The 14,493-nt window shown below is 55.1% G+C and overlaps 1 protein-coding gene across 1 annotated transcript in view; it reads left to right on the forward strand.

The window, feature by feature from the left end:
- The window catches only part of PTPRN2 (protein tyrosine phosphatase receptor type N2), an 842,052-nt gene that overhangs the window by 784,846 nt on the left and 42,713 nt on the right, over positions 1 to 14,493 (forward strand). The window contains exon 17 of the mRNA XM_087860611.1: positions 10,075 to 10,148. Coding sequence (XP_087716737.1) covers positions 10,075 to 10,148 — 74 coding nt within the window. The remainder of the gene's footprint in view (positions 1 to 10,074; positions 10,149 to 14,493) is intronic.

Genomic DNA, 14,493 nt, shown 5'->3' on the forward strand with positions numbered 1-14,493 from the left:
CGTGGCATGGTTTTCCTCCACACGCTTTACTGCAAACGTGTTAAAACGCTCAGGTGGAAGGGATAGCCGGGTGGTGGCCTATGTGCCCACCAGCCGGACTCAACAGCTGCTGGTCAGTACGGGGCCGGTTTCCTCGACGCGTGTGTGCTGCGCTCATGTTTTGGCTGAAGTATTTCGAGGTGAGTTTTAGGCATCGTGACAACTACGTAAATACTTGTGCCTCCCACAAATAAGGACGTCACATTCCCTACGTTACTGCAACCCTGTTGTTACAACTGAGAAAACGAGCATCTCACTCCAGTCCTTCTTCGGCGTTCCCAAGCGTTCCAGGCACACCCGGACGGCGATGTGTTCACTGTGACGAAATCAAGGTTCATCACTGCATGTTGGACGTTCCGTCTCTGCAGTCTTTTGAAAACAACACCCTTTTGTTTTCTGATGTGACTCGTCCCTAATGAAACTGCTCTCCTACTGACCACATTCCCATTCTGGTTTCGCGAATGGTCCAGTTGGGAGTCTGACCATCTCAACAGGGCCGTGGGAAGCTCACCTGCTGGCTTGCAGGCCTGCTGTCCCCTCCCTGCCCCGTTCTGGTTTGGTCTGGCCAAGGCCCAGGGATTGAGAGTGGCCGTGGCAGTCTCCACATCTCCACGTGGCTGCCGTGGACGTGAGCCGTGAACGTGCTTCTGTGGCCTCACCTGGAGGGCTCATGAGAGGCTGACCTCGCTCACCCGGCCGGTGGTGAGTGGTGTCCACCCACCATCTGTCAACCCCGTCTCTTCTCTGCGCCTCCTGCTTTGGAGAGAGATGGTCCAGGCAGAGCTCTAATCGAATACATTTTCTCTCAGTCGCCGGTTACAGTGGCTTCCTCTGCCCCAGACAGAGGTCTGCCTGCTGAGATCTTTAGGTTTAAACAAATGCAGCAACAAAGACTCTTCGATCATCCCCTCTCTGTTTTCCATCATCAACCCACTGAGGGTGTCAGCCTTCCTGACGCCTTTCCTGTGAGGTCTGTGCCCCCCCTTGACCCCATCCTTGGATGTATGGCCGCACGTGGCCTCCGAAATCCTGCACGCGCTGCTTCTCTGGACGCCTGTCTCTCCTTCCCGTACTTGGGTTATTTGCAGCTGTGCCCTCGGGGCCCCGATGCTGAGGGTTTCCTGTCTTTCTGGGGCTGGGCCCTTCTAGAGCCTCTGGAACAAATTCTCTCATCTGCTTACATATTAACTGTCCATCCAGGGTTTTGTTTCTTGGCAACCTAACACTTGAAGATAAGTTGGCCGTGTTCCTCTCAAGGTTACCATGAATTCAGCAATGTTTTCCTTATTAGAAGTCAATGCAGGCGAGTAGCAACACTGGGGACTTTCAGGAGCTCAGGAAATTCCCACTCCTAACCCTGTGCTTCCCTCCTGCCTTCCCCTGTCCTCCGCCTCTTCCCACCTCGTCTCCTTCACTTCATTCCCATTTGCCTAGAGAGTGCTTGCACTTCTAGCAGCGAGGCCTCCAGAAGACGTCCCGTGGTCTCTGCAGGGATGCAGACCTCGTCTGCGTGGTGCCTTCTGAGCTGGGTTAGGAGAGCGTCACCCACTGGCCACGTGGTCCGTAACAGTCAGCGGGAACCTGGGAGCACAGAGCCCATTTGCTTTCCAGAGACACCTTGAGTCCCTGACGGATTACACTCTGTCACTTTGCTGAGTGTGGCAGCCCATCAACGGCCCCAAGATGCCCACGTCTCAACCCCCAGTGTCTGTGACCAGTCCCCTCGTGGGAGCGGGATTTCCGTGGCAGAAGGAACGAGGGTTTGCTGATCAGCGGACACTGACTTAAGGCGGTTCTGCAGAACTGTTGGAGTAGGGGTGTGTGGAGGAGGGAGGCCGAGGGGAGGGGCTGCGAGCCAGGAATGTGGGCACATCTCAGTGGGAGAAGGCAAGGAGGTGCGTTCTCTCTGGACCCTCGGAACCAGCCTGTCCGCACCTTGATGAAGACTCATCTCAGACTTCCCTGCTGCAGACCCGTAATTAGCGAGTACGGGGTGTCTGCAGCCATTGGGCGTGGCACTCCTTACGGCAGCCACAGGGGACCCACCCCGTCCATGCCTCCACCCACCGTGCTCGTCTCACTCAGCCACGGTGGCCACAGCTCTCACAAGGGGACCGTGGAACCATATTTCTGTGCGGGTCTCATGATGGAGATGAAGAGATGACCACATCATCTGCACAACTGTCTGTTGGCCCAGACGATGGCCTGGTCCCACACTGATGGGCTTCTCCAGGGTCCCGGGCACCACTGATTTGGGGGATACCTTTGTGCCTGAGGAAGAGGTCATCTGCTGTGGTATTGGCCGAGCGCGGGCCCACAGGGAGCTTCTGGGCCAGTCCTTTGGGATGTGGAAGGAACCCCATCTCCCTAGCGGGCGGCTTCCATGTCTCCTTCGTCCACCCAGACACCCGGGTCCATGGGTCTCGTGGTCCTGCCCCAATGTCCGCCTGCTTTACAGCAGCTCACCGTCCCTGGCAGTGCTGGGCCCGCCACAGCCACTGTGCTCCCGCTGGTGTGGGGTGCTGGCTGCTCAGGCCCTGTCGCGGGGACGGAGGAAGCCAGAAGCTGCTCATGCGTCTGTTCTGTGTCCCTCCGTCCCCAGGGCCACACCCCTTCTCCTGTGTAAAGGGCTTGTTCTGTGGGGTATTTGGGCATTCCTCCCCCCCCCCCGTTATGTTAATCAACACGTTTCCTGCCGAGCTTTCTTCCTTTACTTTTCCAGAAGCATCCTAGTTGGCAAGGCCTGGGGATAATGATGTTGTCTCAGAGGGTCAGAGTTCACTCTGTGCACCTGGGTCCCCTTCAGACATCAGGACTATCCCTCAAAGACGACAGCTTGTGCCTACCGTCCACCCCCCAAACGGGCTCTAGTACCCCCCGGTTGACACAGATGCAGGTGGGATTGTTTTCTAGAGGCAGCCAGTGTTCTCAACAAAACACAGCTCTGTGTCTTCTACTTTGTTTAAATGTGTGTGACTGCCCACCGCCTGGAGGCTGCGGGAGCCACACTGCCACCCGCGTCTCGTGCGTTTCCTTGTCTCAGCCACGTGTGTGTCGTGGTTCCTCGCATGAGGAGATGTGAAATCCTAGTGCGTTAGTTGCCGGTCTCTGCAGAATTACACAGATGACATGGCTGTGCTTGCGTGGCTGTGCTCTCATCACTGCTGTGCATGTGGCACCGTTCCCCCAAGACGCCGGCCACACCGCCTCCCTCGGCTTTGCCCTCCACCTCGGATGAGGTGCCCGGCGTGTGTGCTCTGCATGCGCGGCCCCAACACCAACGTGAGAAGAGCACCCCTTCCACCCGCTGCCACCAGCCGCCCGCTGTTTCCAGCACTGCCAGCGCCCGCTCCTTCCCTGGGGCCCAAGCTCATGGACACGACCCCATGTCTGTTTGCTGAGTGCTCTCAGAGAATCCTGATTCTTTACCACTGGTAGGACCCTTCTTGATTGCCCGGGTTAGTCTCTTGGTTGAAGAGACGGGGAAACCGGGTCAGAGGAAGTAGGACGAGCCTGGTGAGGGGAAGGCCAGCCCGTCATGAGGAAGCTGGAGCGGGATGGAGACCCGACTCCAGGGGTGGGGGCCGGGGCACCGCGAGACCACAGGCTGCAGCAGAAACAACAGGAATTAATTCTCGGTCCTGGAGGCGGGATGTCGGAGGCTGTGAGGGAGCACCTGTCCAGGCTCTCTGCTTGGCATGCACACACATCATCTTCCTTCCACGTCTGCCTCTGTGTCCAGAGTCCCTCTGCCCGTAGACACCAGACGCTTCCATGTGGGGTCACATGTGAGGTCCTGGAAGTAGGGATTCCAACGTATCTTTGTCCTGCAGACAAGTGTTACACAGGTCAACGCTTGACCCACGGGGGCTGGGTGGGCGGTGCCAGGCCACAGACACCGGAAACCACTGGAGTCGGTTCCTGCTTGTGCTGTGCTCCGTGCACAGGTGTGCCTTTTCCCCAGAGCTGCACTGTGGTGGGTGAGGCCCGCACAGAAGGAGCTGCCTCCAGCGTGGGTGTCCCGCTGTGGTCCGGGCCTCGTCATCCTCTGCACTGTCGTTCACCTGCAGAACTAGCTGGCAATCTTATTTGGGGATTTCTTTTTAAGAGATCTGCAGAGATGTGGGTGAAAATATTGAAGCCATGAGATAGGAGACCAGGCCGTCGTGGCACTCCGAGACCTCCTTCTGCTGCATCTGGGCTAGAGGCTGACATGAGCCTCTGTGCTGGGTGACGGGTAGGTGACAGAATGGGTCACATGCTCTCAGCAGCTCTGGACGCAGGAGGGTGCTGTCAGCCTGGGACCTCACCAGCCAGACCGCCCAAACGCAGCACCATGTCCTGATCCAACAAGGCGCTGAGCGGAACCCTGTTGCTTTTTCTTCTGGGAGGTTTGATGATCTTTAGAGTTTGAGCTAAGAATTTCCAGCACGCTTACCTCAGAGCAGGGTGCCCCCCTACTTACCGAGGAAGGGAAGGCCACGGGAACTTGAGCTGGCCTTTCTAGAGAGGACTTACGCTTCAGAGCAAGTATGTTTCCTAATCTCCCTGTGGTCTTCAGCTTCCCGGATCTGCAAAGAAGCACGCTGCCTGTGTAGCTACTCAGTCTTAAAACAAATACACGGAAATTTACAGCTTTGCTCAACGCTGCCGAGTCCAAGTCAGTAAAGACATTCCCGCGTGTGATTGGCTGGGATCCTTAGACCAGCTTTAGCAGCTGGGAGCCCGATGGCCGCAGAGAGCTGAGAGGTGGGCTACACTAAACCATCCACGGACCTGTGAAATCGGAGAAGAAACTGTGGCCACCGACGCCGCTGGGCTTCTCCAGGGGACGGGTCTCCATTAAAGACGCAGAGCCCCGACTCTGCAGCACAGATGCCGGTGGGTCACCAGTCGCGGTCCTCATTTCCACCAGCCACGCCACCAAAGTAAAGGAAACGGCATCCAGCCAGCACGAGAGAAAGCAGCGACCGCTGAAAGCCCCATGAGGACGCTGGCAGAGCGCTCGGGGGAAGAATTCCTTCGTGCAGGGCCAGTGTCAGCCGGGGACCCCCCCACGCACCTGATCCGAAGGCATTCAACCCCCAGGAAGTCATCTGCTCGTGCTGCAAAGATCATTGACCCACATTTATCACTTGGCACGAATGACATAAGCAGGATGCCTCAGGAAACACTACCCTTAGTGTTATAAGACGGGTCGGGGACAAGGGAAACCACCACGCACCGTCCTTAAACAGTTCGTGTGGACGTGTGCTAAACGACAGCACGTGTGGGATGTGCCCACTCATGGTGCGGCCACAGCCCCCAGAAGTACCCTGGGCCGTCTCCACGTGCTCTTTGTCCCGTAATAATCAAGAAGAAATTCTGGAACGTGTTTCTTCTGTTGGCATCTATGAAAATCATTTCAGTCTAAAATGGGGACACAGACCCATTCTATCTACGGCATCATGTTCCCAGAAGAAGAGAGGTAATATGTGTGAAGCTACTCTTGGAGCAGAGAGAACGCTGGAGAAGCCTGGACAAGGAGTTGAGAAAAGGAGCGTGCCCCACACAGCGTAATTCAACAAGTTTCTTCTTGGTGGGTGTTTTTCTCCTCCCCTCCCTGATGAAACTCACTGTTGTAGATCTCATGAGAGAACACAACTCCATCTTAGGGCCAAACACAGACAGGAATACATGGAGCATCCACTTCCTGGCTCCCGAGTGAGGTCTCGTAGACCCTAAAGAACATAGGCCCTTCTCAGCTGAAGTGTAAGCAACCCAGGGGGCTACAAATCCTTGCTCCGTGGTTGGGACTGAGTGCGAGTTCGCACTGGCCATGCTCAGCCAGGGGAGCACAGGCGAGGGAGGAGGGCTTGCTCACGAGCCCCACCCTCGCCTCACCGCCCTCTGGCTCAAGTGACCTCGAGTGAATCTGTCACCCCGCCAGGCCACACAAGGAATAAAGGCAGCCAGGCTCAACTTGAGGGCAGCTCAGTGGCTCCCGTATCAGCTGTTTTAAAAAGATGAACAGGAAAAGTGAACCACAAGATTGTGGAGGTTTGCCCAACGACTCAAAATACCTGCTGGGCCGTCCCTGCAACGTCAATGCCCCTCACTGTGCTCCGACCCTTCTGGGGTGGCTCTAGATGTTTCAGATGGAGGTTCAGATGACCCTATATATTTTTTTAGGATTTTATTATTACTGATTTATTTGAGAGAGACAAAGCACACAAATGGGGAAGGGGCAGAGGGAGAGGGAGAAGCAGGCTCCCCGCTGAGTGAGGAGCCCAACGCGGGGCTCCATCCCAGGACCCTGAGATCGTGACCTGAGCCGAAGGCAGACGCGTCACCGATGGAACTGCCCAGGCGCCCCAGATGGCCCAATATTAAAAACACGACTCGTTCGCTGTGAATTTGAAACCAGTGTGCTGCTGCAAATCACATTACGTGCTGAGAAGGAGGCCGAGTCGGAAGCGTTCGGAGCCCTAGTCCCAGACTTGACAGCAGTTTTAGGAGGGCGTCCTGCAGGAGGTGAGCATGGCCAAAACAGGGCTTCGGGGGCAGCACGACTGAGTGCAGACTGTCCTCACCGCCGGGCTTGGGCGCTCCAAACAGCTTGTCCCCTCGGCCGTCAGAGTGCAGAGCTCTGAGTGCTGAGCAAAAGTGCCAGATTGCGTTTTTATTTCATCGAGACTCCCCTATTTGTGAAGGGTTTTCTTAATTTTCTGACTAGAAAATCCAGCTGGTGCTTGGTCACTGGACTGGTTATGCACAGGGCAGTGCTGTCCTCTTGGACAAGGGTGAAGGGCGCCCAGCAGCCCCCAAGCCTGTGCCTGCCCGTCCAGGTGACGTGTGGCACCTTCACAGCGTGCCCTCAGAGGCCAGAGTCTGGGGGCTGTGGTTCTTCTTCCCTATACTCGTCCCATCCCTTCACCAGGGACCCTGCTCTTTGTGAAAGTGTCTCTGACAGTCAGGAGGGGTCCCCATTGCCGCTATCAACAGTGCCTGAAGTTGGCTGTGTTGAACATATTTCTAATGGGGCAGGGCCCCTGGGAGGCCCTCTGGAACCCTCTAGAAGCTGCCAGAAGCTCTGCTTTTTAATTCCAGAATTCTATGTAAGCTGCAACAAGCAGACCTGGTGCATCCTTCAGAAGAGGCATCTGCTTCTGGGCACACAGCACGGGGGTCTCCAGCTTGATGTGTTCATGAGGCACCCCGCTGTGGCACTGGGCTTCTCGAACTTCATTTAGGGGTAGGGTAACCGGGTCCAAGCTCATTCCACTCACTGCACAACAGGCCAGTAAGTCAAGAGGCACGGTGTTGGGATAAGGAAAGTGACTTTATCCAGAAAGCCAATAGACCAAGATGGCAGCCTGTCATCCTAAAGAACCAACTGGCCTCACACAAATGCGGCCTTCTTTTATGTGAAGAAAAGGGAATGCAAGTTGGTACAGCCACTCTGGAAAACAGCGTGGAGGTTCCTCAAGACGTTAAAAATTGAGCTACCCTATGACCCAGCCATTGCACTACTGGGTGTTTACCCCAAAGATACAGACGTAGTGAAGAGAAGGGCCATATGCACCCCAATGTTCATAGCAGCATTGTCCACAATAGCTAAATCGTGGAAGGAGCCGAGATGCCCTTCAACAGATGACTGGATTAAGAAGTTGTGGTCCATATATACAATGGAATATTACTCAGCCATCAGAAAGAATGAGTTCTCAACATTTGCTACAACATGGACAGCACTGGAGGAGATAATGCTAAGTGAAATAAGTCAAGCAGAGAAAGACAATTATCATATGGTTTCACTCATTTGTGGAATGTAAGAAACAGCACAGAGGACCATAGGGGGAGGGAGGGAAAACTGAATGGGAAGTCATCAGAGAGGGAGACAAACCATGAGAGACTCTTGACTCCGGGAAACAAACTCAGGGTTGCAGAAGGGAGGGGTGGGGGATGGGGAGGCTGGGTGATGGGCATGAAGGCTGCGGGCACGTGATGTGATGAGCACTGGGTGTTATACACAACTGATGAATCACTGAGCTCTACCTCTGAAACGAATGATGTACTATATGTTAGCTAAGTGCATTTAAATTAAAAAGAGAGAGAGAAGGGGGGGAGCTGGCGTTCCAAAGGTGACTGATGACTGTAGACATCCAGGAGCCACAAAGGGTCTGGGAAGGACGGTGAAACTTCTTCATCCTTGGCTGCTTGATCTGTGTCGACAGGAGTCCAGCCACGATGGTCGTATAAATCTTGGACATAGCAACTTCCGTACATACTTTTGTATCTCCTTGGGGGAGCGTGGGTTTCGAGTAGGGGCGGTTTGCCTGAGTCTCAGCTGTCAGCAAAATTCCTTCAGTGACTGGCGTGCCTACGTGCAGGGCTGAGCAGAAGTTCCCAAGCTACAGGTCACAGCAGCGAGGGAGGTGGGAGTCACACGGAGTCAGGTGCCCTGAGTTTCTCCTGGTACGGTAGCGTTTGCAGCGTGTTAGGATGTCCGAGTTGACCAATTTTTCTGGTAAATTTTATTTCAATTTCCTGCCACTGCCAATTTTCACGGTCTCAAGAATGAATCTGTGCAGGAACCGTGACCACTGAGCACATGGGGTTTCTGCGTCCTTATTCACGCCGTCGGGAGCACCTCAGCAGCTGCCATGGCCAGTGCTTCCCGAGCGTCTCCACTCCCGTTGGGTGCGAGGGCATATGCGTATGTAAGCACGCCACGCAGTGTGTGCACTCTGCCTCATCTCTCCGTGTTTCTCATCTGTCTGAGCTCTACTGGACAAAAGCTAGCGTCGATATCTCAGTAAGACCGATGGGATGATGTCCAGTCCAGTAGACTCACCAAGTTTCCCAAGCCCCGGAGTTGTTGTCAAAAAAAAATTAAGGAAAATCTCTTGGAGACATGAAAGAAGCACGAACCACGGCACGGTCCCCAGGCTTTCCTGCCCCCACTGCCTGAGCTGCTTTCAAGGTTGGGAGCCTGGAATTGGACACTCTGCTGGGATACGGGGCTGGGGTGAAACACTCACAGCCCACCCCCCCCCCACGTCCCTGGTGTCCAAGGCGCCAGCCAGCTTGTCTGTAGTTTCTCAGAAGAAAAGAAATAGTTCTTGTGTGGCACCCAGTGGCGTCGACTGGAGCAAAGATAACAGGGTTGAGCACGCTGCCACGTATGGTGGCTTTTAGTTCTCAGCTGCGCCTCGCAGAGGACAGGGAAGGTGGCCGCACATCCAGGGAAGGTGGGAGGAAGGAGGGACTGTCTTGGGCATCCCTCCCCTGAGCCTGTTACTAGTCGGAACTGGCACCGCCCTGCTCCCCGCGCTCCCTCCTCCATGTCCCTCCGAGGGCACAGCCTGGAGAATTCCCAAAAACAGGCAAAGAGGGATGGCACTGTACACAGGACGGTGGTTATTCCAGAACCAGAATTAAGAATAATTCATGAATCAAACACACCAAGCGTTGACAATCCCATGGCGCTAATCCCCACGGATGCATCTGGTTGCCATGTCCATCAAATCCTGGTGCACGTTTGAGGCCTCCCCTTGCACCATCCCTCTTCCTTCTTCAGCCACATTTTCTTTTTCTCCTGTTCTCGCTTTAAAAGAAAAGCCCTGTAATCTCCAGAACTGAACCATTTCCAGACCACAAAATTGCATGTAGAGAATAGTTGCCTGATATCTGAATGTTCGTGTAGATACGTATCTGCTGTATGCTGCCACGTGTGTCCGCTGGCTGAAGGGAAACCCCAAAGAAATTCCTGCAGACGAACACCTGACCCTGGTATTTGGACTCTAAGAAAAACCCGAGAATATCTCAATTCTGCCAGGTGTAACTAGGGTCATCTGCTCCCTGCTTCTCCACCCTGATGCTGAAGGAGCGTGAATGGAGGGCAGAGGGAGAAGTGATAGAAGTGGCCTCAACAGAGCCCCAAGGAGGGACAGTGGGCAGCGGGCAGCCCTCGAAGGGCATTTGGCACCTCCTGTCCCTTGTGTAGCCCCTGTGGACACAGGCCTGTGGGATCTAACTTCATGCCTTTGCTTGCAGACGATCACTCCAGGGTCCTGCTGAAATCCGAGAACAGCCATAGCAACTCGGACTACATCAACGCCAGCCCCATCGTGAGTACATCCTGGCGGGGCCCCCATCTGCCCTTGGGTCACGAGCCCGCGTGGTCTCAGCCGGGCGACTAGCCAACTAGGTAATTAGTCTCAGCCAGGAGACTGGTCTCAACCAAATGACTAGTGAGCCAGGTAATTAGTATTATTAGCCCTGTGACCAGTCTCAGCCAGGCAACTAGTCTCAGCCAGGCAACTAGTCTCAGCCAGGTCGTTAGTCTTAACCAGTTGACTCATCTCAGCCAGCCGGCCCGGGCTGGGTCCTCACCGGGTGGAGCAGTCCTGATCTGCCAGCTGGAGGGTCCCAGCAAGCACGGCTGCTGGTTTACTGACTGGAACCCGTGGCTTTTAGGACACCCTGTGGTTGGTGGCGTTCCTCTTTTCTAGCCTCACTCGTTCCCTATTTATTCAGGGGAAATGGAAACAGTTAGACCCCAGCCCTCCCTTTGTTGAAGAGATGGAAGGCACCGAGGCTGATGTGTGTGCGGGCTGGTCCCCGGGGGTGTTTCCAGGGCGGACTGTCCCCCCAAGACAAGCATGTGAGCCATGCGTGGGGCTGTGCCCCTGGGGCCGGGCTTTCTGAGGACAGAAGCCCCCAGGGAGGGGGCATAACCCGCAGCACTCGGCTTCCAGAGAATCCCCCGTAGCCCACGCTGGCATGAACCCCGTGGGAGCGCGGCGGGAGGGAAGTCGGAGCAGACGCAGGGTGACGAGTTAGAGGTCAGACCAGGCAGTGCTCAGCCTGGCTTTTCAAACTGAAGTTGGAACGATCCTAAGAAGAAAGTGAAATGAGTGTCCACGGAATGGGTGTTTCAGGCAGCGCGGTTGGTGGCGGAGAGTTTGGGAGCCGGTGGGGACTTAGCGGGAGGTTGGTTGTGGCCCCCACCCCCACCCCCTGGTGAGCTGTGTGCGTCAATGTTGGTCATCAGGGAAGCATCAGCACATCTCACTAAAATCTCAGATTTGCATTCGGCGGAACAGTGCATGTAGGATTCCAGCTCGGGGAGCTCGCTGGTGATACGTGGGTAGCCAAGGGGGGCAGTGGGTCGTCTGTGGATTCGGGACACGCCCTGTGGCGTCCTAACGAGCCCTTGCGTTCCTGCGTTCCTGCGGCGGCAGGCTTCCTTGAGAACGTTCACCCTCTAGTTTCAAGCAGCAGCTGCTGGTCCCGTTTGTGTCAGGGTGCCTGGCAATTCAGGCTTATTCTTTTTTTTTTTTTAAAGATTTTATTTATTTATTTGACAGAGATAGAGACAGCCAGCGAGAGAGGGAACACAAGCAGGGGGAGTGGGAGGAAGAAGCAGGCTCATAGCGGAGGAGCCTGGTGTGGGGCTCAATCCCAGAACGCCGAGATCACGCCCTGAGCCGAAGGCAGACGCTTAACTGCTATGCCACCCAGGCGCCCCAATTCAGGCTTATTCTTAGGAGTCCGGTGTGCCGCGGGGCAGAGCCCGTCCCCTGGCCCTTGGGGCACAGCGAGAGCAAAGGGTAGCACCCTCACCACGAGAAAGCGGCTGAGAGCTGGCTGCTGCTCCGTCTACACCCCCTGAGCCCAGACCTTGGCTCCGGCAGGTACTGTTGAGGACTGGCTCCGTCAGCGCCAGCACAGGCAGGCCTCAAGGACTGGCCCCATCTGTGTTCTCAGGGTTCTCATCTGGAGCCGCTCGGTCTTTCTCAATAAATGCCCTGCTGGGCTCAGTAGTTTCCGTCAATTCTGACTCAGAATCAAGCCAGAGCCTCATGGGGGTGCAGACTCTCCTTCTGTGGGTAGGGCATGGTTTCTGGTGAGGGGGGAGCGGTAAGGGCCTGGACGTGGTCCCCCGTGGCGGGCCACGGTGCCGGCAGCTCAGAGCGGCCTGGCGAGCCGTGTCCTCCTGTTGGGCTCCTTGTCCCGGGATGAACCATGTCACAGGGCCGGGAAGAGACGCTGAGCAGTTATTTTCAAGCCTAAAAGGTGAGTGTTCAGAGTTGGGGCATGCCAACTCCCCCCCCCATTTTACGGGTTCCAACTTCCCACTGTCTGGTGACCTCTGGCTGAAGCTGGTGTCCGTGCAGGAGCCGCGTCCTCCTCAGAGACCGTCCGGCAGCGCTGGCGCTCCCACGGGGGCCGCGGCTGAGGGGCTCCCGAGCTGCTCCCACCCCTCCCGCCATTCTGGCCTCGTGTCCGTTACGGGAAATGCAGGACGGCACCCTCCACCCCAGACCCACTGGGCCGGGGCTCGCGTCAGGAGGCGATACCAGGAGAGAGAGGGATTTAAGGCACCTTTTGTGTTTCCCCTCATTTCACGCCACCATTCTCGTTTTCTCATTTGGGTTGTGAGGATGAACCGTGGTACCTCTTCTTTCTGAAATGACTGAACGTACGGTGATAATGAGCTTCCTAGCAGCACTTGAACGAAAAGCTAACAATTACAGCCCAAGAAGACCCTGGCTGTGCGGAATGAAACTATGGTAATTACATCTGTCATATTTGCACGTAGGCCTCATTAAATTCCCGGAAGTCATCCGGCAGTAAATAATGTGCAGTCTTTGCTTGGAGAGCAGAGGTCATGAAAGTAAATGGGAGTTCTGCGCTCCCGCCCGGCGCGTGCGACGGCAGCCCGTGGGCTCCGCCCAGGAGTGCCGCCCGCCGTTCGGAGGACACAGACAGGGGCGTGTCGTTAACACGCCCGTGTGCTCGAAACAGCACATGCGTCTTTACCAGGGGCGGGTCTGAAATTCCCAACACTTGAAAATAAACTTACTCTTCATTCCACTGTCTACTGAGGCAGAAAAAATTGTTTAACGTTTTAATTCAGGATGCATTTAACTACTGTGAGTGGTGCACGCGGACGCCTCAGGAAAGGGTGACCGGTCAGATGTCCTGAATATCACGAGAAATTGGCCAAATACGGGAGCCAACACTCTGGTTCTCAGAAAATATTTACAAGCAAGCCTCTATGTGTGTATATTATTTTCTATAATTTACTTAAATCTCAAGTCAGAAGAAGAAAATAGGAAAATAACTTGAGCTCATACGTCAGCCTCTCTCATGTCAATTACGGAAGCTACCGTTTCTCAGTAAATTCCCATACGAAGACTGGGCGTCTAGAAAATTGACTTAAAAACTCTGGCTTGATATTCACTTGTTTTTAAGAAAACATTCTGTGAAATTTGCTCTCAATGTTAGAAAACACAGATGCAGGGGCAGACAGATAGGAACAGAGAAGGAAAACATTCATGTTTACTCTCTGTGATTTCGGAGTGAGAGGCCTGGCCCCACACCCCTCCCGGGTCATGGTCAAGACCAGGCCATCAGGCTGGACGGAGCTGGCTCTCCCCGCGGGACGCAGCCGCGGGCAGCCCGCCGGCTTCTCCTCCGAGCTCTTCAAGGCTTCAGGACGTGGGTCCCTGGTCTTGACACACTGACTGCTTGAGTTTAAAAATCTGTTTTGTTTGTACTGCAGGGAAATTATTGCTGAGTTTCTAATGCAGATTAGAGTTCTGAAAACCACGCCCAGCCGTCTAATAACTGTCATGGCACAGCCCACGGCGCACGGCTTGCTTTGTTTTGTGAAGCCTGCGCAAGTAGAGAGCTGTAGGAACACACCTTCCCCGTACCCTGCCAGCCACACGGATGTGGATTCAACACAGTTTTCCTTTTTCCGGGGGTGGGGGGAAACCATAGCGAAAGGAAAGTGCTGGTGTTAGTTATACTTGGGACCCGCAGCCCGTGGCCCTTGCTGCTATGCAGTCCCTGGGAGTAAGTCCTGTTTGATTGTTGGGGTCCTTCTGTCCTACGCAGTCCACAAGGGAGAAGGCCACCTGAGGGCATGGGGTGAGCTGCATGGGCTTTGACTGATAGCCTCAGGGTTACCGCCAACACGCTCCCACGGGCACGCACAGAGAAGTCCACATGCACATGGAATCCCAGAGCTGGCAGGCACGCGCAGGTCACGCACACAGCCTCCCCTCCACCCCTACCCCCATCTCACAGACACTGATCGAGGCCCAGACACAGGAGCTGACTCCCTCCGCCGTCCCGGAGCTTGTGTTTGCGAGCATAACGTACGTACAAGTAAGGAGCGTTCTACAAAGAACGGGAGAGTAGCGAGGGATGCGGGAGAGGCCGCGCGGATCACAGGAGGCTGCGCGGTAGAGGGAGACACACACCCACGTGCACCGTGCTGGGCTCGTGGGCCGGAGTTCCTGGTGGAAACGTGCTGTTGGTAGAAACGTACTTGATTGCCTCTGATTACACTTCTCCTGCCTTGGAAATCTTAAATCTAAAGCTTCTGTTCATTTAGTTAAATATTTGCTTTACTCTTTTTCGGTTAAAGATTGCTCAAAACGCTGAGAAGGCCTTCTG

Source organism: Ursus americanus, chromosome 3 (assembly GCF_024610735.1).
Source record: "Ursus americanus isolate L20-20 chromosome 3, mUrsAme1.1.p, whole genome shotgun sequence".
Classification (NCBI taxonomy): Eukaryota; Metazoa; Chordata; class Mammalia; order Carnivora; family Ursidae; genus Ursus; species Ursus americanus.